At 33.6% G+C, this 25,588-nt stretch overlaps 2 protein-coding genes across 3 annotated transcripts; one reads left to right on the forward strand and one right to left on the reverse strand.

Moving 5' to 3' along the window:
• Positions 1-7,490: 7,490 nt before the first annotated feature.
• LOC112516482 (aquaporin TIP2-1) lies at positions 7,491-8,957 on the forward strand. Its single transcript, XM_025123546.1, has 3 exons — positions 7,491-7,693; positions 7,775-8,025; positions 8,490-8,957. The coding sequence occupies exons 1-3, from the start codon at positions 7,567-7,569 to the stop codon at positions 8,856-8,858; spliced, it is 747 nt and encodes a 248-aa protein (XP_024979314.1). The 5' UTR covers positions 7,491-7,566; the 3' UTR covers positions 8,859-8,957.
• Positions 8,958-11,641: 2,684 nt separating this feature from the next.
• LOC112517445 lies at positions 11,642-23,205 on the reverse strand. 2 transcript variants are annotated; one of them, XR_003069679.1, is made up of 14 exons: positions 23,105-23,205; positions 21,280-21,697; positions 20,325-20,410; positions 19,106-19,264; positions 17,351-17,687; positions 16,044-16,162; positions 15,878-15,950; positions 15,426-15,649; positions 14,825-14,881; positions 14,583-14,742; positions 13,750-13,839; positions 13,090-13,226; positions 12,894-12,953; positions 11,642-12,107 (listed from the first exon to the last, which is right to left on the reverse strand). XR_003069679.1 is itself a non-coding variant. In XM_025124879.1 (14 exons), the coding sequence occupies exons 1-14, from the start codon at positions 23,152-23,154 to the stop codon at positions 11,946-11,948; spliced, it is 2,166 nt and encodes a 721-aa protein (XP_024980647.1). In that variant the 5' UTR covers positions 23,155-23,205; the 3' UTR covers positions 11,642-11,945. The 2 variants fall into 2 exon arrangements, 1 of the variants encoding a protein (XP_024980647.1); XM_025124879.1 differs by having other exon boundaries at positions 13,090-13,260.
• Between the last annotated feature and the right edge of the window lie 2,383 nt (positions 23,206-25,588).

A 25,588-nucleotide genomic window follows, 5' to 3' on the forward strand; every position in this document is an offset into this window, starting at 1 on the left:
AAATATATGATACAGTTTCATTAAAATTTAATAAGTATTATATGAAACAATTTCATAATCATATATGAAACAACTTCATCAAAAAAATATATTATATGGAACAATTCCATAAGATTAAACCATTTCATGAATTTTTTTTTGTAAGATTAAACAATGAAATCAACGGATAATGGTGGTTTGCATTATTTGCACAAGTATGGGTGATTTGCACTTGATCACTCCTCTATATATATATATATGGATCGATGATCATGAGAAGCACAATTCATAGGAAGAGGCGAGATTAAAAGTGATCAATTGTTCATATCTCTTCTTATACTTCTCACCTAAACTTCTATTTTCACACGATCATTCGTCTCTCCCTACACATACATACATACATGCATGCATACATACATACATACATACATACATGAATGATTATGCATAAGATGGTCGGCATTATCATAATATCCATCACAGTTTTTTCACAACTTTTTTAAAGTCGAGAAGTAAAAATTAAATTTTTAAGAAAATATTTAATAATATTAAAACATTTATATTTATCTTCCTTCATTTAATTTTGAAGGGTCCTTTTCATGTTTATACAAACTTTCACACACTCTCTCTCTTGATTTCTTGGATAAAATATTTATCATTAACTAGATATCACATTACTCGCCATATTATCATTGTAACCGGTTAATGTTTCAACCAGTTATCCGGATACTTAAATATTTAAAATTTTATATCTTAAGTACCAAAATGAACATTTTGAAAATACGTTACCCAAAATAGGAATCAAATTAAAGTACGTTATTTTTTCATGCAATTTGCCTTCCGTAAAATTAAGAAAATTGAGATTTATAAGATTTTTGGAACTTTTTCCTTCTAACAGATTTCTTAAAATAAAAGAAAAAAAATAAAATTCTTCGAATCCAATGAAAAAAAAGAAAATTCTTCGAATCCAATGAACGTCATAAAAGTGATTACTTAAAAGAAAGAAATATTTTTATTTTACTTTTTACCAATAAAAACATTTGAAATTAAACGTTTAAAAAAAACAAATAACATTTTATTAGATATATTAAATATTTTACTGATATAATTAATATTATAATATTCAAAATAAAAAAAATGTGAATTTTTCATTCAGATGTTCTGGCTTTGACTGAGTTTCATATTGCTTCGTTCTCAGAACGTAAGTCGTAAACAACCATTGTTTGGATCCCCCAGTACTTAATCCGGAGCTCTCGAAATAAACTCGTGTTCAACAGCTCGTAGTGACGTTGGAGACTTGTTGTTTGATCCAGTCTGCCTCTTTTCATTGACTGTCTCATCGTGCTAAAACTTTCATCCGATCTCGGGTGTCGTGGTGTTGTAACCCAACTGCTTCTTCCTGTTAGTTATAGTCGGTTAGATGTATTTCCGCTCACCCTTTCGCTTTGTAGGACGTCTCGTGTGGGTTTTTTTGTTGCGTTTACGTCAGTGACCTCCCTCCTTTTTTTGGTAATCGTAGGTTTTGAGATCAACTTATATGCACCGACTAATCCTACAAATGACCATAATGCCCTTTTATCATTTGTATGGAATTTGGTAATGGACAAAATGTGCCAAATAGTGAATTAAAAAACCATGGTCGGTGAAGTTTGTGGCCCAACTTGATCATTATGTTTTCCTCTTTTAATGGATTTTCATTATGATCATTTATCAACACCAAAGGACCCCATTTCCATCTAAAATAAAATTAACCTTTTTTTTTTCTTTTAATTATTTTTAAATATGTAAATGCTATATATAAAGAGACACATGGGATTACCTGAGATCGACCTGTTTTTGTGAGACCAGTTTTTTACACTTGAAACTTCATAACAAAATATTGTGAAAGTAACATTTGCAGTGTTTTTGCTGTGAAATTTTGGCTTTTTTTTACCTTCAAAACATTTTGCTGTGAAATTTCAAGTGTAAAAAAATGATCTCATGAAAAGAAACTGGTTTCATGAAAAGAAACTGGTTTCATGAAAAGAAACTGGTCTTACGTGAACTCAACTCTCTCTCTCTCTCTTTATATATATATATAGAGAGAGAGAGAAAAATGTGTTCATATTTTACAGGATAAATATGTTATTTACTTAAACATCGGTATTGTTAACTTTAATAGTTATTAGAGTAAACTACAAATTTGGTCCTTGTGGTTTGTCAAACATTAACACTTTTTGTCCACATCGTTTCAAAAATTACAAGACTGCCACTATGGTTTGTATTTAACAAGATTGTCATACATCGTGGTTTGTGTTTAACAACAAAGATTGCCATCGTGGTTTATATTTTCGTTACTTTATTGATTTTTTTTTTATGTTTTAACCAATCAAAAACCACAGGGACGAAAATCATAAAATCGATTTTGATTGGATAAAAGAGAAAATAAATCGATACAGTAAGGGACTACATTCAGACATTCTTGTAAACCATGATGACCATTGTCTAATTTTCCAAACTGTTTGAACAAAAAAGTGTTATTTTCGACAAACCAAAAGGACCTAATTTGTAGTTTACTACTCAAATTTCATCATAAACAACCAAATTAAAAGGACAGATACGCATATATATCTATACTATATTATAAATTATTTGATAAAAACTTTAAAAAAATTATTTTTTATGCATGAATTACTGTTTATTAATGCATATTACTTAAAATTAATAATTACAAAAAATTAATAATATACAAATACAACTTATTAAAGCTTACATTTTTGAATTCATATGGTTTACTACTCAAATTTAACATAAAAGAACAAATTAAAAGGACCCATACATGCACAAAAAAGAACACACACACATATATATATATATATATATATATATATATAGGAAAGTTGAATTTTTATGCTTAATGTAGTCTTATATTTGAAAAATGTGTTCAATATTTTGATATTATTTGAAAAATATCCATATTTTTCAAAATACATTTATTATTAAATACAAAATATGTTTAATGGGTCCTTGTAAACTTGGGCATTTATGTTCCTCAATTACTATTGTGCAAGTGGATGAGTCATCATTACCGTTCAAATTTAAAGTCAATCGAGCAGTTATTAAACGTTTATCATTCACATCGAGCTCATATACATTTTCTTCATATTTAAAGCACATCGAGTAAACCACATGGGCTCCAAAGGTCAAAAGCGCTTGAAGGTCCCGTGTTTGAATCCAAGGAGAAATAAAAATCATTTTGTGGTCATGGAAGTTTAAATGTGCTCACTCCAGGCTAGTTGGCTACCTGTGAAACGGGTGGTCGTCTGGGATTATTTAGCTCGCATAGCAGGTTGGATATCCAAGTTAATAAAAAAAGTACATCAAGTAGATATCAAACATATCAAGCTTGTAAAAACACACATTTCATGAAATTTAACACTTATCAAACACATCATACTTACACACACACACACACACACACACACACACACACACACACACACACATATATATATATATTTTGGGGTTAAGCCGTCCAAATTGTACTGTATAATATGTTTTGAATTAATATGTTCTTGGTTTTTTTTTGAAATATATATATATATATATATATATATATACATGTATTAATTCAACCTTAATCTGAGTTTCTGACAAAAAAGAGGGTAAACAGTTGAAATTTCATTCTAAAACCCATCTTTTTTTGTCTTTTCATGGCTTATGATCTGTCAAATTTGTAGTTTTCTTTATTGGTTTTGAGTGTTTATCTTAAAACTCAAGTTTCTTGGTTCTTTGCTCTTGGTGTAAATCGAATACATTTGTGGAGTCGTTTAAATATGTTGRATTTTAAATATATTGGATTTTAAACTGTYATACAATTTTTTYCATCGATAGTCTGTAATTGGAACCATAACTCTTATTTATTCAAATTGTATTAATATGTAAAGACCAAGTGTAACCTATATCATCATTAAATCTTATCTTATAAAACAAGTGGAACTTCAAAATCGTTAAAATTCATGGCTCCCGCCGCATTGCGCGGGTACACAACTAGTATATATTAAAAGAGAAACCAAGGTTGATGACTTGGGTTCTCCTAAAGGGTAGAAAGTTATTTATCTTTTTTCTCATCCATCCTCCTTTAATCTTTTTTTTTTCAATTTCACATTTTAATTTTTATAAACATTGATTATTCATTTACGTTTACATTTAACACAATCTTTTCATTTTTCATAACTATTCTTCATGAATTGTTCATCATACAATCTCTTTTACTCCATCTCCATCACTTGATTTGTTTTTCATTTCATTTTTCTCCATCTCCATCACCTGATTTGTTTTTCATTTCATAAATTGTTATTTTTCAACAAATCTATTTTCAAGTTTATTTCGAGAAGACTAATTCAGGTATGCGTTCCTTTTTATGTTTGTTGGGATTTTAGAATTTTGTTTTTTTTTTACTTTTCTCTTCTATGATTTTTCTTGAAGAATTTTGAAACGTAGAGTTTGTTCTTGACAACACTTTTAGAGTTTTCATGTCAACAATGGTTCGATTAATCGTCTGATGATAGAATCTTGAAAATACTACAAACCATGATGTAGCATCAACAAATTTCAATATGTTTTTGTAATGGTTATCATTTTTCAAGTATACTTTGAGAAAACTAATGTGTGTATGCATTCCTTTTGACTTTTATTGAGATTTTAAAGTTTTTTTTTTGTTACAATTTTTCATGTATCATCACCAAACTTCAACATGCCCTTTTTTAATAGTTATATTATTTTTTTCAGGTTTATTTCGAGACGATTAATCCGAGTATGCAATTCTTCTTAATTTTGTTAGGATTTTAGATCTTTTTTAACTAATGTCTTCTACATTTTTTTTAAGTTTTTTTTCCAACTGAACCAACAGTATGTTTTTAGCAATTGTTTTAGAGTTTGATTAACAATAACCATTCCTCATGGAATCTTGAGAAACCAAGTTTAATGAAAAACCATTTTTCATATCATCTTTTATTTTCTCATTCTTATTTTACATTATAATGTTTTCAACATATCAATTGTTGAAACTTTTTTTTTTTTTTAATAATTATTATGTACAAGACTAATTCAGGTATGCGCTCCTTTTTATTTTTGTTGGGATTTTAGAATTTTTTTTATTTTTCTCTTCTATAATTTTCTTAAGTTTTCTCAATAAAAATGAGAGTTTGTTCTTGACAACACTTTTAGATTTTCATTACAATAACGGTTCGATGATGAAATCTTGAAAGTATGTAACAACACAATGTTTGCTTGGTGAATATAAATATTTTATGAGAATATATGTAAAAGACAATTTGATATGTATTATGACTAAACAATTCTCATAATACACCTTATATGATTATAATCAATATTTTCACATATTTTTTAATGATTTTGAACTGATTACAACGTTTGATATAATATAACATTGATATATAAGACTTATTAATATATATATATATATATATATATATATATTAAAAGAACAACCAATAATGATAAGGTGGATTCATTTAGCTAACTTCAGTATTTTAAAAAGGATTATTGTCACCATGCAACGCATGGTGTCAAACACTAGTATGGATAATCATAGAGTAAAACGGATCGACGACAATGAGAATGAAACAGCTAAAAGCGTCTACGAATACATTCGGAATTCGAATTCCGAAAGTGAAGAAAATGATCAATAAGTGTCCCAATATGATCATATGATAGCTATGAACACGCTAATGTGAACATGCCTACATTAAAGATTTGAGTTCGGGATGACAAACAATATACATTCTTCACTAAGTTTTGAATTTCAGTAAATCCACATCCTTGTTGCTCTTTTTAATTATCTGCTTTGTGTAATAATAGTTTTAGTTTTGAAGACTAACTACATAGGGGYTGTTCATTATGTTCATTAAAGATTTGACTTCGGGATGACAAACAATATACATTCTTCACTAAGTTTTCAATTTCAGTAAATTCACATCCTTGTTGCTCTTTTTAATTATCTACTTTGTGTAATAATAATTTTAGTTTAGTTACTGTTTTATGTCATATAGTACAAATCATATCATGCTTATATAAGGGCTGTTCATTATGTTCATTGTGCTATATTACTTGATCACACACATAGCGATTACATTTTTCATACTAGGATGCATTAAGACATTTGTGCACAGACACACATATATTAACATATATCAAATCAGCACAAATAACACAGACGTAGTCGTTGGGATTCGTTACTGTTTTATGTCATATTGCTGATGTTTATTAGGTTCGCAAATCCAAACTTGTATGTATTTGTGAAGTGTTGCGTGTGTGTGATGTTCATTAGGTTCACAAATCCAAACTTGTATACATTTCGCCAAAATCATCCATCGTTTTGATGAATATTATGAACCAGATTTTTCGCTAATGATATACACTATTRATCGTATAGATTGACAGTTTCGTAGTTGATTGGAGGTTACGAAATCGTCTGAATAATATAGGTTCATGATGTGATGCGATTTTTTACAAAATTACCCTTTGAACAGTTGTTCATAGACATCTCATTTAATACATTAATTAAATGATTATTTTTGTAGTCTCATTTAATAAGAACCGTTTGATGAGAAAATGAACGATCAAGATCAGTTAGCATAGTTTGCACAATAGTTTGGGTTAATATTTGAACCAGCCCATATATATATATATATATATATATATATATAACATCAAAATAAAGATATCAAAAAAGATTTAAAAGTAGGCATATTTTTCAAAGACTATCAAATAAAGCATATTTTTATACATATTAGAAATGAAGTCTCTTAGAAATGAAGTCTAGAGAGTTCCATTAAGAAGCATGTTATTGACAGCCAGGATTCCACCCCCACATTTTTGCATCCACTTCCACGTCATCATATTCCTTTCTATCTTCATAATTCTCTATTTCCCACTTTTATATATTTAATAAATAATACTTAATTATTAGTTAATAGGATAATTTTAAATAACTGGCCATGCAAGATATTGGATTTACAGGTATATTGTGGATTTTTTTTAAATATATAATATTTATATATGAAAAATAGAACAAATAAACTCACACACCTTTCTTTTTTTAGTGAGGTTTGAACTCTTAACCTTCTATTAGGAGACCAAAGACTCGCATACTGCTAAGACAAAGATCATTTGGTTATAATGTGCATAATTATATGAAATATAAACCCATAAATATATTTGAGTTCCGTGAGAAGAAAAGTTATGGTGAGAAACTTAAGAAGAGATCTTCCACACGCTGGATCAATCCTAATTGAATGTAAATACTAATGAGTTGCACCGAGATACAATAGACCAAATCCCTTCAAAAATATAATTCATGGGTGCACATGAGATTAAAAATGATCAAAAGTTCAAATATCCTTCTCACATGATCTTCGCCTATATAATAATATATATATATATATATATGTATTCTAAAATTATGATTATATAAGGGGGGTTTAGGGTCAATTGTAAAGAGCCACTTCCCACTCTCATCTCTTATACAACTCGCTCTCCCCCTTCAATAATAAATAATAAATAATAAATATAAATTAGAAAAATATGCCAGGAATTGCATTTGGTCGTTTCGATGACTCCTTCAGCTTCGGCTCCATCAAATCCTACATTGCTGAGTTCATCTCCACCCTTCTCTTTGTCTTCGCCGGCGTCGGCTCCGCCATAGCTTACGGTAATACATATACATATAATTCCCATGCAAATTTCACGTGGTTAATTAATTAGGTATGTAACTTTGTTTTCATTTGTGCAGCCAAGTTGACGGCGGACGCCGCCCTAGATCCACCGGGTCTGGTGGCTGTGGCTGTTTGCCATGGCTTTGCACTCTTCGTAGCCGTCTCTATCGCCGCCAACATCTCCGGTGGCCACGTCAATCCAGCTGTCACCTTCGGATTGGCTGTTGGTGGTCAGATCACCGTCCTAACTGGTATCTTTTACTGGATTGCCCAACTTCTTGGCTCCGTTGTCGCTTGCTTCCTTCTCAGCTTCGTCACCGGAGGACTGGTAAACACCATATATATATATATATATATATACATACACACACACTTGGGATCTCAGTCTATTCTGTTTTCATGATATCACCTTTTTACATTTGAAATTTCACAGTAAAACATTGTGAAAGAAACAATATTTTTGCCTTGAAGGTTCGGATTTTTCTTACCTTCATAATATATTTCTGTTAAATTTCAAGTGTAAAAATGTTGTCTCATGTGAACTTAACCCTACCAACCGTATATTTTAGATGTTGGTTTTCCATTAATTGGGAAGAAAATGTTTGAAAAAAATTTGGATTTCTGCATAAAGTTTCCTATAGAAGCTTACTGAATAAGTTACTTTCTATATCAATAAAACACTACCAAACAATTTTGTATAGTTGACCGTCTGATTGGATAAGTTGTAAATCTCATTAAGCTTATTAATTAAGCTACTATCAAACAGACCCTTACTTTTTTTTTTTTCCTCAGGCGGTGCCAATTCATGGAGTTGCTGCAGGCGTCGGAGCGATCCAAGGAGTTGTGATGGAGATCATAATCACATTTGCGTTGGTGTACACAGTTTACGCCACCGCATGTGACCCCAAAAAGGGGGCTTTGGGCACCATTGCCCCCATGGCCATCGGGTTCATTGTTGGAGCCAATATTCTGGCTGCCGGACCCTTCTCCGGTGGATCAATGAACCCAGCTCGATCTTTCGGACCCGCAGTTGCCAGCGGTGACTTTTCCGGCCACTGGATCTACTGGGTCGGACCTCTCATCGGGGGTGGGTTAGCCGGAATCATTTACCCCAATGTGTTCATGAGCCATGAACATGCCCCCCTTTCCGGCGACTATTAACGTGTTGTCATGACTCCGACCAGCTTGTGAGTGTATGTAATAAAAGGAGGAAAAGCAATTTATTTGTTTTTCTTTCTTTTTTTTGTGTTATTTTTATTTATGAAAAATTAATGGAATTTGTTTCTTTTTGCATGTTTTATGTGTTAATTTCAAAAGTTAATTATATATATATATAATTAACCTGGATATCTAACTCACAATGCAAACCGACTAATCTCAAGACGACCACCTGCTTTGCGGGTAGTTCAAAGTCACCACATTTGAACCTCTATGCCCACAAGAAGATTTTTATTCCTCATTCGATTTGAACTTGTGACCTTCATGTACTTTTGACCTTTTGAGCCTAAGCTCAAACCAATTAGTCATCACCCTTGTGGTCACATTTTTCTGTCTCTATAGTTTGTTAAAATTTGTGATTTTCGTCGTGTGATTAACTTCTACCCACTTTTAAAAGGCTCACTGTAACAATCATCATGTTGTACTGTGGCTCAAAGTTTATATCTCACACTATGACGTAATGCGAGATTATTATAACAGGGTATTTGATTTTACCTTCTTTTTAATGTCTTATTTGTTAGTTTTTATATATAACTTAATTTAAATTGTTTATTATCATTGATTTATTGAGCAATAGTAGAAAACTAGTATTTATATATATAATATTATATCTGATACAGAGATTTGCCGTCATAAATCACGTCTTGAAAAACGTTGTAACCCTGCCACGGCTTCCAAGGCTTGAAACTTGGTCTCACTGCCACCACGCAACGACTCATGCTATTTAGAACCCTGCTCCTACCTTTAAGTATAATGACAAAAACAACAATAAATTATAAACCATAAGGATGAAACAACGATAAATGCTAAACTATAAGGATGAAAATCGTGATTTTCAAAAGTGTATGGACAAAAATAGCAACTTTCAATAAACTACAGGGACTAAAAACGTAATTTACTCTAATTTGAAAGATGATTGGCGTTGGTTGGTAGAAGAAGTGCATTATTTATGGATGTGTAGTGGTGGGCCCAGTGCAATTATTGGGCATATTTGTTTGGTTTTTTTAATTGTGGATAAATAATTGGTGGGCCCACGTGTACTGACCGACGCACGTGATTGACATGTGACCACTCAAACTTATTACCATTTTTCCAGTAAGTTTTTAAAATAAAAATTACAAATTTGATAGTAAAACGAATGATAGACGTTTGGGAATATTTGTACGAAAATGTACAATAATACCCTTTCCTAATAAAATAAAATATTATATATATATATATATATAGAGAGAGAGAGAGAAAGAGAGAAAGAGAGAGTTGTTTATTTTGCAAACCATGTTATTTGTATAAACTGTACAAACCTCATTCAATCAATCATAATTTTTTATTTTGTTCATTTTTTTTTGTAATTATGAAATGTTGATTAATCATTTTATTTGTAAAGGATGTTAATAATGAATATCATCATCTTCATTGTATTAATGTTAGTGAAATACATGAAAAAGTTTAATTAAAGTTTCATGAGTATTATATGAAACAATTTCATTAAAATTTTATAAGTTTTATTGGAAACAACTTAATCAAAAGTACTATTTGAAACAACTTCATCAAAAGTATTATATGAAACAATTTCATATGATTAAACAATGAAATCGATGAATGAAGGTGGTTTGCACGGTTTATACAAATATAGGTGGTTTACATTTGATCTCCTCTCTCTCTCTCTCTCTCTCTCTCTCTCTCTATATATATATATATATATAATCGAGTTCACGTGAGACCAACATATTTTCGTGAAACCACTCTTTTGTACTTGAAACTTTACAGCAAAACCCTGTGAAGGTAAAAAAAAGTCGCTATGAAGGTTCGGCTTTTTATTACCTTCACAACGTTTTGATGTGAAGTTTCAAGCATAAAAAAATGGTCTCACAGGTGTCACAAAAACATATTGGTCTTACGTGATTCCAATTCTCTCTCTATATATAATCCATAATGTTTTATGGAACACTAGAAAGTTTGATTCTTTTTCAAATTCTTGTTTAAAATTTGTTCGGTATTGATTTATGGTTTATAAGAGGGATAAAGAATAATGAAAATGATAAGACTTAAATGCCATTTAAATAAATCATGTGATATATTATGACAAGATTTATAAACGATGCAAGTTCAAGGACCCAAATTAAAAATATCGTTTATTTTCTTAGCGTAATTAAGAAAACGTCAAGATACATTTGATACGCGGCTTCAGCAGCAACCTGAGGTTGTGGGCCACGGCGTCCGCACACCTATGCCGTAAGACCGCGAGTGTAAAATCACATATGATTTTACACATGATTAGGCCGTTTTCATGTTCTCTTATTTGGTTATTATTCTCTTTTAAACCTCCCTCCAATAAGCCATTTAGGGTGCGCTTATTATCCAAAGATAACAAGACAAAACAATTGTATAGCATTTTATAAGATGGAGGTTTGTTTCACCTTGTTTCATACTTATCAGAAGGTCATAAATTTAATTAAAATCTCATTTTTAAATTATATACCTAGAATATAAACAGACCTTTTTCACAACCCTAAGTAAATATTGACAAAACTTGTAAATAGCAATGACCTTACAACCGGCATTTGATCTAGCGGTATCGTAATCTTTGGCCTTCTAAGAGGTGAGAGGTTCAAACCTCACTATAAATGAGAAGGATGTGTGAATTTATTTGTCACATTTACTGTATATAAATATTATATACTTAAAAAAAAAAAAAAGCAATCAATCTTACAAAATATCTTCTAATGATTGATAATAGTCATCTTTTCCAATTTCAAAAAGAAGACAACTTCACCTTTCTACAATGTATCAACTTAAGGAATTAAACAAGCTAATAAAGGGTTTGTAACCGGCAACCCCAGTATGCAACATTTTGTGCAACCCGCCCCTCCTCCCTCGCCCCCAAGATTTGCAACTATGAGCTCTTTAAATTACATCTGCAAGAAATTCGACAAAATCTTTATGTAACATCTAATTATACATCAAGATCTACCTTATATACAAACTGCCCCCAACAAAAACAACCATGAACAGGGGCATCTTCTGCGATGATTATGGCATTGTGATTGTAAAGCTTTTATCTTCTTCATTTTCTCTACTAGATTCTTTAGTTACACCTGGATCTTCTATGGCCCATGATTCGATTTCCATCTTCTTTGTTCTCTCCAATTGTTTCACCAGGTTCAGCCGTTGAGACGAATATGGAGAAGGAATCTGTTCGATGTATTTGTGGGGGCCACAAAATCATCAAGAAAGAAAGGAAGCAATTAGATAGCATAAAACCAATCCAGGTGATTAGTAAACGTGATTTTAGTGCAAAATCACATGTGATTCGACTATTTTCTTATCCTCTTATTTGGTTATTGTTTTTGTATGAACTTGACTCTATGATTATATATATATATATATATATACACGAAGAATCGTGTGAGAATAAGAATTAAGGTGAAAAGTGTAAGATGGGATTTGGACCCATGATCACTTTTAATCCCAAAAACAACCCATGAATTGCGCTTTAGAAGAGAATTGATTCAGTGTATCTCATTAGAATTGATCTAGTGGATCTTTTCAATTAGGATTGATCCAAGGGTGGAGATCCCTTCTTACCCTTCTCACTATAATATTTCCATTCTCAGCCGGAACCCAACCCTCTATACATGTTTCTTTTTTATTTATAATAATATTTAAAATTTACATTCGTACTAGGAGAAGAAAAATCATATATATATATATATATATATATATATTAATTAGTATTATGCAAAGAGTTTGTAATCATATATTTAGCTTATAAGTGAAGGGTACGAGAATTGTTCAAAAGTACTGGAGACAAGGTTTGAAGACTCGAAATAAAACTTAGGAGGGTTTTACATCTTCGTTTTAACCATGAGTCAGTGGAGTGTGTGAATCCATAAAACTGTAAGTGATGTGATTAGGTAAATCTGTAAAAGTGTGAAAACCGAAAGCGATTAGATAGCAGGAGAGGACAAAAGGTTGTACCAATGATGGGATATACTTCTTGATTGCTGCAAGCATTGCTGCATGCCCTACAGCCGATACCTGCTCACCGACACACAATTCCAGAAACTCGATAAAAATACATGGATTTTTGTGGAGTTCAAAAGCAAGCAATGGTGAAATCCAACAATAAACGAGAATCTAGAACTTGATCAATAGGTTGTATTTAGAAACTTACGGGAATTAACATTAGGATTGTAATTGGAATCAGAGTAGCGATATCATTGAGTGTTCGTTTGATCTTCCCTCTTTCTCTACTTGTAATCTTGTTGCCACACAATTGCTTTACGAAGAGTCCGAAAGCATCTGTTACGTCTATGAAGAGTAACCGAGTGCCCATCCATAAGTTCTACATTGGTTCATGTCAAATGTAGCAATTAAATATTAACAAAAACCAACCAAACTAATAGAGTTTTACTAAAGGGTCAATGGCCAGCTGTATTCGAGTTACTGTAGACCCCGACCTCCTTAGAGGTCAAGGGTTCAAGCCTCACCTTCTGGTGGGAAGTGTCTGTGAGTTTTGATATATATATATATATATATATATATATATATGGTCAAGTTCAAGGGAAAACCGCAAAAAAAAGAAAAAACTGACGAACACCATGGTAACTTCACCGGACGGTATGCACAAGTAATTTGCAAGCAATGTGCATGTAAAACCAAGAAACAACTTCAATTACTTCTATGCACACGTGCATACCATCAAGATGAATGGTTAACAGGATGTTCCTCGGCTTTTCATTTTTTTGGTATTCCATGAATCTCTCTCTCTCTCTCTCTCTCTCTCTCTATATATATATATATTATACGTAAAAGAAAGTTTTGGGAGGCTTACATTACTAGCAGTGACTAACTTCAGGGTGGATGCCCTCACTAAGCGCTCTAACAATGGCTTTGTTTCAGCTCCACCTCCCCTCTCTGCAGCCTGACAAAATAGAGTTGCGGGCATGGTTGAAAAGACCAGATTAAAAGTACAAGAAATGGGTGCAACAACAAAACAGCATATACAAGATTACTGATCTACCCCTGAAAATAGAGTTCAAAACTAGACAATAATAGGATTTTTTTAAGGGTGACCTCTACTTGCACCACTATACCTTGGTTTTGTTAAGTTGGTAAGAAAACTGTCTACATGATCTTTTTTACAAAATTTCCAAAGAATATGTTTCATTGACCCAAACCCTTGACCTTATTCACAAAGAAGTAAGGGGTCCTTTGGTAAAATGACATTCTCCGACATGTTCTTTTAAATCCATGACCTTCTCACAGGTTTGAGAGTGTCGCTTGTCAAGAGGTCATTTAGCAAGATAACCCCAAGGGGGCCATTTACCAAATGCTTACCGGGTAAGCGCTTACCAGCAAGATCACCACCATCATTTACCTTATTGGGCCGTTTTTACCTGGTAAGCGCTTACCGAGTAAGAGTCCTTTTTCTCACTTACGTGTAAGATTCTTGGTCCTTGCTATGCCTCTTACCGGGTAAGATTTTAGGTCCTTGTCACGTTCACCCGAAAGGTAAATGATACATGGTAAGCACTTACCCGGTAAACATTTAGTAAACGGCCAACCTTTTGTTACAAGGTTAGCCCTTGAACTTTTCTCAAATGGGACCACATCACCTTAAGCTAGTCAAGATCCATAAAGACGCCTTAGGAAAAGAGCTTATACCTTCCTAATTGTAGATCCATCTTGACTGCTTCGCCTTTTTATCAGATCAACGGGCTTTTGCTGAGCTTCCAATAATATAGATGAGTTTGTTGTCCCTTTATTACTTTGAACAGAAGGTGTTGAGTCAGAGGGAACTCTTTCCGAAAATTTCATTAATTTGCTGCCAAGGGGAAATTAAACATGTATAAACCCTCATCTTCGAGGTATGAGACCATTTAATTTAAAGAATATGAAAAGCTTACCCAGGTTTATCATAAGCAGCCCAATACTCCTCAAGACAGTAAGATAATAGGGTCTGACTACAAATATGAAAGCAGATGTAACTTAGTAGATGCAAATCAAGTTTATGATAGATTCACCAAGTAGACGATTGATCGTGTGAGAATAGGAGTTAAGGTGACGAGTGTAAGACGGGATTTGGACCCATGATCACTTTTAATCCCAAAACAACCAATAAATTGCGCTTTAAAAGGGAATTGATCTAATGGTTCTCTTCAAGTAATCTGGACAGTGACCGTTCATCTGAATGGTATTTACATGTGCATACAAGTAATTTGTAAACAATTTGTCCGTATACACATGTGCATAAAAACAAAAAAAACAGCTTCAATTACTTGTATGCACACGTGCATAAAAACCAAGGACCAGCTTCAATTACTTTCATCCCAAAACAACCCATGAATGGCCCTCTAGAAGGGAATTGATTTAGCGTATCGCATTATTGTTGATCTAGTGGTTCTCTTCAATCATGATTGATCCAAGGATAGATCCCTTGTTACCGTTCTCACCATAACTTTTTCATTCTCACTCGAACCCAACCCTCACAAAGTAATCCTATACTACCTTCGAAGCAGAAATGAAAGCAAATTTGATTCCATGGGTTGTTGTGAAGAATTGCTATAATGAGCATATCCGGAGAAAACATCATAACAAACGGTAAGAACGTTATAAAGAATGATTTCCTTCTCCGCTTGGATGGCTTGTTGCCTTGATCTTCTTCCATCATGATGGAATTTGCATCTAAGTGGCGCATAGAAGTCGAGCCATCCAATTTCATCTATAACAACCTGAAATGACAGTACAGATATATTGGCTTGATTCAACATACGGGTTATGTAACACCCCAAAGCCCAAAAAAACAGGTTGGCCGATAACTTCGAATCCAATTTAAAACTATGGTGGAAGTTATTGGTAGCTTACAATTTGAGGCTTATAAGAAACTCACAAATCCCATTTTCTATCCATGTGGGACGAGTTGTTACAGGGTTAGATGGGAAATAAATCATCTAACTAACCTCGATGAAGAGCTGATACTCGGGTAGGGAGTTAAATTCAGGACAAATGTACAGGCTACCACACTCTAGGTAACTGCAATTTGGAAACTTCAAAACCATCAAAATCCGTTTAATTGTTTCAACTTTCAAGTTTCAATGTTTGTGTCAGACCAATTGATCAATCTACCTGAGGAAGTCCTTGATTTGCTCGTCAAGATCCTTTATGTTCATTTCTGATAAGAATAATCTGGTCTCTCTTCCAAGAAATGCAAAAATCCCAAGAGTAGCCAAAGTAGTCTCTCCAATCTGTACGAGAATATGGTATTAGACAAATAATGTCTGCCAACTATCATACAAAAAAAACAAAGGCTTCATACAAACATTGTATCAATAATCTCCTTATGATACGAGTACACGAAAGATAATGTGGACATAGACTATTCAATTATAAATTTAGAATCATTACAAGACATCGGTAACGCATTCTTAGTAGAGTTTGATGCAAAGAGCACTAAAATCTGACTAGAATTTTTTACATCCCAAACCAACCGTACTAGATATTGTCCGCTTTGTCCACACCTGGACTCACGGTTTTAAAGCGCGTCTGATAGACGAAGTGTTCGGTTCCTTATAATCGTCTCCTTCCCCAACCAATGTGGGATCTTACTATCCACCCCCGTTGAGAGCCCAACGTCGTTGTTGGCACACTAGTGCAGTTCCCGGCTCCAATACCATCTGTAACATCCCAGGTCACACTTGGACACACGGTTTTAAAACATGTCTAATAGAGGAGGTGTCCAGTTCCTTATAAGGCAACTTTCATCCCCCCCCCCCCAACAACCAATGTGGGATCTTAAAAAAATGATGAAAGAAGTTCTACAATGTCAAGTTTCATGTCATGGAACCATGGCATTTCACCTATTTATGTTTAAAAAGAGTTATTAGCTATTGGAATATCTAAAATGCCTCTTAACAAGACAATATTAAGAAAATCCGTAGATCTAAAGGACAATAAACAAATTTATATTGAAACTTACTGAAAACAAAGATGTTGCATTTTTTTAGACAATTCAAGATAAAAAGCACTTCATTCATCCCAAAAAGATAAACCACTTTTACTTTTCGAGTTTCACCACATGATAGTTTCTTTTTGTTTCATTTTGGCCTAGCCCAACTAGTTTGGGATGAAAGGGTTGTTAGGGGCTGTTTGGTTGGTTTTCTATTAAGTCCTGTATGGATAAAAGTTATCTGTATGGATTAATCTGTCTATATATTGGGAAGATTTTTGTTTGCAATGGTTTTTTCATAGATGGAAGGCGCGTGCTTTTTAATTGGGGAGGACGGGTTTGGAAAAACTTTCCTTTCTGCATAAAGCTCCCCCTTAGAAGCTTACTGAATAAGTCAGTTTCTATATCATTAAGCCACTACCACATGTGTTTGGTTTAATTTCCCTTAGCAAAATGGCAAGAAAGAACAGTGTGTAATGCAACTGACCTTATCATTGAATGTCAGTTTGCCTGTTATTACACCTTCTCTGTGAAATGCTAACAAAAGTTTTTTCTGTACCAGCCCGATCCAAAATTCCACATCTTCAATGTTCTTATTTGGCAAAACTTTTTTACCAAAATGGAACAAAAAATCATCTTCAAATCCTGCCTCCATTGCCAAGTGATGCAACTTATCTGCCGTTACAAGACTGCATGATAAGTCCATAAGCTCCACCAAGACATTGTCAATGGACTCAGTGAATAAAGCACAAGCAATACGGCTCGATCCCAACTTTCTCACTGCAGCGCAACAACTTATAGCCAGAATGACTCCTGCAACACCACTGAAGAAATTTGTGTCAGTTGTCTCCTATCTTAACATATACTCCATCCCAAATACCGAGACAGAGCTAGAAATTTTTTCAAGTGGTGGCACCATTTGACTATAAGAAACAAATATAGAGATATTTTTCACAAATCATCATTGGTTTGTTGGTTAGTTCATTGCTTTTCTTGTGTTCAAGTCTTTTATTGCAATTTTTTTAAAACATAATAAATCTGAAATTAAAAGCTAAAAACTAATAAAATGACACTAAAGGGATTCAAACTCAGGTCTAAGGTGGAAGAGAAGTCTTGCAAACCAACTCTACCAAGGGAAACTTGTGTCCTTATTATAGTTTCAAAATATATATGGTAGCACACAACAAATTAATACGGTGGTACTTTTTACGACCCTATAACTTTTTACACCAGGTACGAAGCAGTGACCCGTGATACCACATGAACACCGCCTAGGTCCGTCCCGCCAATATAAATTTCCACAATGAAAATAGCTTTACAAATGGGTAATTATTACACTTTTTAATTAACTAAATGGCACTTCTACCCTTAACTAAATGGCACTTTTACCCATAACTAGTGGTAGAATTGAGAAGTAGACATTTCGGGTGCGTTTGGTACACTGGACAGGATAGGACATGAATCATTGTTCCACGTTTGGCATGACTTTTACGTGATATAGACAGGAACAGAGTGGAACAAAGTGTTCCACACCCACCCCATGGAACAAGTTAGAACAGACCTATATTTTGCCAATATAACCTCCAAATAAAACTTAATTCTCTTCTAAAACATCAAATACGCCTTCCTCTTTACATTTTATTCATTCTTTAAATTTTATTTATTGTATTTTATGCTCTTTAAGATTTCACTTTATTGTCCTCAAAATATAATATTTATATTGTTCCATATTGATTAATTTATGTAATTTATTAGATATTAATAATAATAAAATAATATAGAAAAGGTATAAAATAAAACTTGGAAACTACATACACTCTTTATTTTGGTGCAACTTTAATCATCTTGACGGAAACTTTCTGATTATATATTGTGTTATAAAAATCTTATTTTATTATAACTTAATAAATTACCTAAATTAATCAAAATATATAAACAACTTATTAGTGGTAAATTTTTCATTTTATCTGTTCTATTATGTCTGGTTCTATTTTACCAAACGCTGAACAGCTGTCCTATCCAGTTTGTACACCAAATGCACCCTTAATTTTTTAAAGTGAACGCTTATTTTGGGACAAACTAAAATAGAAATGTGAACATTGATTTCGACGGAGGTAGTATTATGTATCATCATTAAGAAAAATGTTCCAATACAAGAAGCTAAATTTAAGTGCAATTTGATCATCACAGGCAAGAGTACATGATGATTTAACTATTCAGAATGCTGAATTTATTTGCATACCTTCCAGCATATTCCACCGACCACTTTTTGAATAGTGAGATAAATGATCCTGCTATACGTGGAAGCTCCACAGTTCTAAACCACTGTACCAATTTGGGGTGCTTGGCATTCAACTGACTCTCAACAAACTCGCCAAGAAACGATGTCTTTGCAGACAAACTGAGGTAGATGCATACGTAGAACGTTAAACCACATGGTTATTGATGGTAATAAACGAGATATAGTTTTACCCTGTACTACTGATTTCTTTGTTCCATGAAATTTTTTAGGGTGTCCTAGGCTATGCTTGGACTACTTCCGGCAAGTTGTGAATACAAGAAATCAGCCATAATAAACTCGGTGGCCACAATAGTTGTGTACGCTTGGAATCGAACCCTGGGAAGATGTGATATTCCACCACATCCACAGAGCCTCAGCCACTATGCCACAACCCTTGTCGTTTTCTTTGTTCCATGAGTTGCATGGAGAATTGGGAGCAATTTATGTGCAAGAAGAAGCACATACCACCCTTCCCCACCCCAAAAAGAAGAAAGAATGATATGCAACTGGGAAATTAACAAAAGTAGCCATTTTGATCGACCAAATTCACCTCTTAGTCATTCCTCTCCCACTTTTTCAAGAAAATCAACAACTTCGCAAGTGCCCAAGACACAACTTGCGAAGGGGGCATTTTAAAAAAAAGAAACTCAAGTGCTTGCAGCAGGGGAATTTTTCTAAGAAAATTCAAGTGCTTGCGGAGGGGCATATAACGTGTGAGGGGGTGAAAAACTCAAGTTTCAAACTTGCGGAGGTGCCACTCCTCAGGTCTCCATTTTCATAAAACAAACTTGTGGAGGTGCTACACTGGCCACTAGAAGAGCTTGGTGCATCCTTCCTATGCTCAAGACAAGCCACTTGTAGAGGGTTTGTAATATGGCCCCACTTTTCAAGACAAGCCACCTCAAACTTGTTCTTTTTTTATTTTTGGTCCCTCCACAAGTTGCAGCCCAGGAACTTGCAAAGGTAGTGACTTTTGGGTGAAAGTGGGAGAGAGATGATTAGGAGATGAAGTGATCCGTGGAAAATGGCTATTTCTGTCCATTTTCATTGAAAACGAGAAAGAGAGTGGACTTCTCTGCCTGGTTCACATAGCTTCCTCGATCTAATTGTAACAATATTGAAAGCTAAACCATGTCTAAGGATTCATTTTAGCCAACCACTTCCTCCAAATCGTACTTACATTTCACTTACAGGACTGTTGCAACGCTTTTGAGAAAGAAACAATTCCACTTCAATTGTAGCTCTCAATAAAGCATATACTGCCACCTGTATTACAACAGTGAGTTATATTCGAGAGCATGTAATGATTCTCTTGAGCCATATAAGGAGCATAATTGTATTGTTCAACTTCAAACTCTAAGGGTGCGTTTGGTATACCGGACAGGATGGAACGGAACAGGGATCACTTTTCACGTTTGGCGGGACTTTAATGTGGAACAGACAGGAACGGAGTGGAACAAAGTAGAACAGGCGTGTTCCACCCCCACCACATAGAACAACTTGGAACAGACTTATGTTTTACCAATATAACCTCAAAATAAAACTAAATTATCTTCTAAAACATCAAATATGCCTTCTTTACATTTTATTCATTATTAAATTTTATTTATTATATTTAATGCTCTTTAAACTTTACTTTATTGTCCTCAAAATATTATTTTTATATGGTTTCCATATTTTGATAAATTTATGTAATTTATTAAATATTTATAAAAAGAAATTTAGAAAAGGTATAAAATAAAATTTGGAAACTACATAAACTTTTTATTTTGGTGTCATTTTAATCGTTTTGACGAAAACTTTCTAATGATAGATTTCGTTATATGAAATATTTATTTTATTATAATTTAGTAAATTACATAATTAATCAAAATATATAAACAACTCATTATGGGTAAATTGTTCATTTTATATTAACTGTTCTATCTGGTTATGTTTTTACACTCTTACCAAACGCTGAATAGTTGTTCTTTTCTGTCATGTTCTATTATGTCAAGCTACCAAACGCACACTATACTTCCTCGAGAAAGCGAGAGAAAAAAAAAGCATGCCATAGACCATACAAAAGTGATCAAATAACACACCAGGTTTGATTACGGTTCGATCTGAAACCTTTTTTGGTTTGTATGGTATACCTGATACGCGATGCGTTTATGCCACAAATTCACATCCACTCCAATCCACGCATTTGAAAGCTCAGGACCACTCCTAGCCAATTGCAGAGTCTGAATTGCAACGGAAAAACTCCTGGCAGATTCATGCAATACCCATACAAGACAATTTACACGGTTAAATTCTGATTCGTCTCTGTGTGCTATACCCACCGAATACTTATCTTCAGCAATGATCTTATCTCTGCCAGAAGAAGCAATGGATGACAATGATCTTAATGAAGACCGACTTTGGGATGAGGATATGCAATGTCTGAACAGGAACCCATGCAAAAGGTTGTTAGTTGAAGAGCCATAATTCTCTGGCCCTTTCATGCTAAACTTTGATCCATAAGATGAATGAGCTACAGACTTTGCACTTTCTTCTGATCCCGCACATTCCCTGACACAAAGATATAATTTAATGAACTTCTCCAATCAAATAAGGGTTCGAGTCCAGGCGTACACAACAATTGTGGTCACTGAGCTTATCAGGGCTGATTTCTTGCAGTCACAATTTGTCGGGATTAGTCCAGGCATATCCTGGGACACCCTTCCAGAAAAAACTTACAATTGGTATTTTTTTCAAATTTATTTACTTCCCCCTTACAAAGGGAAAGACTGTCAAGTCACTGATTCTTTTTCATATATATCTTTCAAACAATAAATAGTGTTACTTGAACCACATTAAAGCCTCTCCAAATATCATCTAACAGAATATTTATTAACTCAATAACTCCCCAAGTAAGACCTGCTGCTATTGCAGTCTGTTGTCCAACTCAATTATGAGCAGCTTCATATCCATTTGTGTGAAGTTCTTGATTTCTAGAGTTTATTTAATTGATACATTGAATAGTTAATGTTTCGTGATTATCGTTTTTAGGTTTGTCCTGAGAATCAAACTGATTGTAGTTAATCTTATTGGAGCTTGCCAGTGCATTCGCCGAGTACATATTGATCTAAACAATTTGCATACTATTGAGTATTTGAGATAGACTTGGATAGGAATGTTTATCTGTTCATTGTTCTTAACAATTTCTTCATGATGCTTATGTCCATTGATTCACTTGAAACAAAAGGAGGTAACTTTGGGAATAATGAAAAAAATTCTATTTCTGCATAAACTTTTTTCTTCTTGTTGAATTCTTCTCCACGTACAAATGGCAAAATCCCTAAATCCACAGAGGCTTCTTAGTCATATAAGTCTACATTGGCTTACCCTTTCAAAATTAGACAGGCAACCATTAACACTGATTTTTGCAAACCCGAACTTTGGGATCTCACAATGCATACCACACAATATGCTTTTCTTTTGGGTGGTCGGTTTAGAGTTAAGAGGTTTTTTTCTTTTTGATTTGGGAATCTTCAAGCAAGAAGTAAGAAACTGAAACTTACAAATCTTCTTTACTCTTGGGAAGCTAAAAAGCTACACTCAACATTCACAGTCAAATTTGAGATAGTAATTCCCTTATGAACAGATAAACATTCCTATCCAACGCTATCTCAAATTCTCAACAGCATGCAAATTCTTCAGATCAATATGCACTCAGCGAATGCACCGGCAAACATCCAATACAATTAACTACAATCAGTTCGATTCTCCTAACAGCCCTAAAAACGATAATCACTAAAGATTAACTATTCAATGTAGCAATTAAACAAACTCCAGAAATCAAAAACTTCACACAAACACAAATCGCTATGAAATCATGTTAATCATCAAATTCTAAGCATACAGAGTAAAAATCACAGAAAAATCGCATGAAATGCAATTAACAGATAGGAAGGGCTTGTAGGAAAGAGATCTTACAAGTAGTATGAAGAGAAATTGGTGGATTGAAATGCAAATCGAGAAGCCATAGAAGAACAAAAGAGGGGTAAAAATGGCGGATGGGGGGAATCGGGAGGGTGAGAAGAAAAAGAAGAAGAAGAGGGATTTGTTGGTTGGTTTGAAGCGAAGCCATCGAGGCAAGGCGACACGCTGCGAAAGCTAAGCCGCCTGACAGATTGAAAATGGATTAATTTAATATATATTTTTTGTACCTACTACAACATAACTTTGAAGGAATTGCAAAACTAGTCCCTGGACTTTATAGATTAACCTACTATAAATTTGGCTAATCTGGTTTGTCAGAATTAACATTTTTCGTCTTTACGGTTTTAAAATTACAAGTTGGTCATTGTGGTATGTAACGACATATGGATTCGGTCCCTCTTGTTGAGATCCAGTAAAAGAATTCCGTTAAACGAGATGCATTTAATCGATTTTTTTGTCCTTTGTCGTTGAAGACAAAGAAATTCGATAAAATAATACAGATGCCCCTCGTTTTACAAAAAAATTTAATATTACCCCTTAGAGGGAAGATTCAAATTCGGATGTTTTCGCAAACCATGATGGTCGTCTGATAATTTCGAAATTGTATGGATGAAAGTGTTATTTCCGACAAACCATAGGGACCAAAGAAACAATGTGCGATGTTTGAATCAAGAATATATCGCACATGCTTTGTCCGGTATACCAGGATGTCGCTCGTAGTGTTGTGCGATATACCAGAATGTCGCTCGTAGTGTTGTGCGATATACCAGAATGTCGCACCCAGTGTTGTGCGACATACCAGAATGTCGCACCCAGTGTTGTGCGACATACCAGAATGTCGCACCCAGTGTTGTGCGANCCAGTGTTGTGCGACATACCAGAATGTCGCACCCAGTGTTGTGCGACATACCAGAATGTCGCACCCAGTGTTGTGCGACATACCAGAATGTCGCATGAGGCATTGTGCGATATCCTCACCACCACATGTTGCACACGTGTTGTGCGGTGTGTCACTGTTTATTGAGTATGTCGCACAAGCATTATACGATATTCTTAACCTTATGTCGCATTACTCTAAATCTTATATAGAAATTATAATTTCTAACAGATATTTTTGTAGATGGACAATTTCTACCAAACTTTATATAAAATGGTAATTTTTAACAGACTTTTTATAAAATGATAATCTTCCATGAAGTTTTATAACACGGGATTTCCCAACAAATTGTTTAAGCAAACTGTTAATTTTCAATAACTGATATTAAGTTATTCCAAGGATAGAAGTTTTCAAACAGCATACAATATGTTGTCTTCCAACATTTGTCTTCATCTTTCCATGTATCATATTCAGTAAAATCAAATGGAGGCAGTAGTTGGTTGTTACAGCTTAAGATGCCTATAAACGGAGGCTACAGACAGTGGCGACGTCACTAATAGTTGAATATTCAACAGTCTTTTAAGATTTTGTTAAATCTGATATTGTCCCCTATTTACAAGGACGATATGTGTGGCCGAAGAGCCCCTCTTAATACGGTTGATTAGTTTAGCCAGATATCCCCGAGGATAGGCGAAAAGGCCAAAGAGTCCTTAACCTTCTCGACTTTATCCTGTGGATTTTCTTGAAAAATAGTCATTGTTCATTTGTATCATACATCATAAAACAAAAATGTTCGTTTAGTGTCATCTTGCTTCAGAATCAAGAGAATGAAGGCTTAACGTAAGACCTGTTTGTTAGAATTTTAATGAGCTTAATGGGACTCACACTTTTTGAATGAGCTATATATTACTGTTTGGTAGTGGATTAATAATACAGAGACTGGTCAAATGAAAACTGTTTTGTTTATGGTAATCGTGAGATCCAATCTCAACAATAAATCAAAGATTTAATTAGGAAATTAATAATTTTGGTAATTTTAACTTAAAATATTAATTAAGGACATTTTAGGGATTTTATAATTATCATCTCTCGTCTCTCCTCTTTCCTCTCTCCGACGAACCTTATTCCGATAAACCTTATGTGAACACAAGATACACACTGTGATACATACAAACGATATTCATTGTGATACTCATATATACATACAAGACGCATAACGTGATACCTTTGTAAAGCAATAAAAATGCACACTATGATACATTTCATAAAACAAAGAAAATACATTATGATACACGTGAAACATTGCGAACGTTATCACTGTGATACATCTTGATTCACAAACGTCTTTAAAATACGATGTATATTAGATAATTGATATACTAGGTAACCAATTTTAATTATATATTTCATTCTAAAAAAATTAATTAAATATTTATATTAGTTGTCAAAAATAGAATTACTATATTACTCTTTTAGTTTATTTAAGAAATAGCCTTAAATATCTCAAACGAACTGTTCATATTAGATCTCATATATATTGATTTTTCATTACCAATTTATAATAAAATTTAACATCTTATTGTATCGTATGGATACACGAC

The sequence above is a fragment of the Cynara cardunculus genome (assembly GCF_001531365.2).
Source record: "Cynara cardunculus var. scolymus isolate 2C chromosome LG 8, CcrdV1, whole genome shotgun sequence".
Classification (NCBI taxonomy): Eukaryota; Viridiplantae; Streptophyta; class Magnoliopsida; order Asterales; family Asteraceae; genus Cynara; species Cynara cardunculus.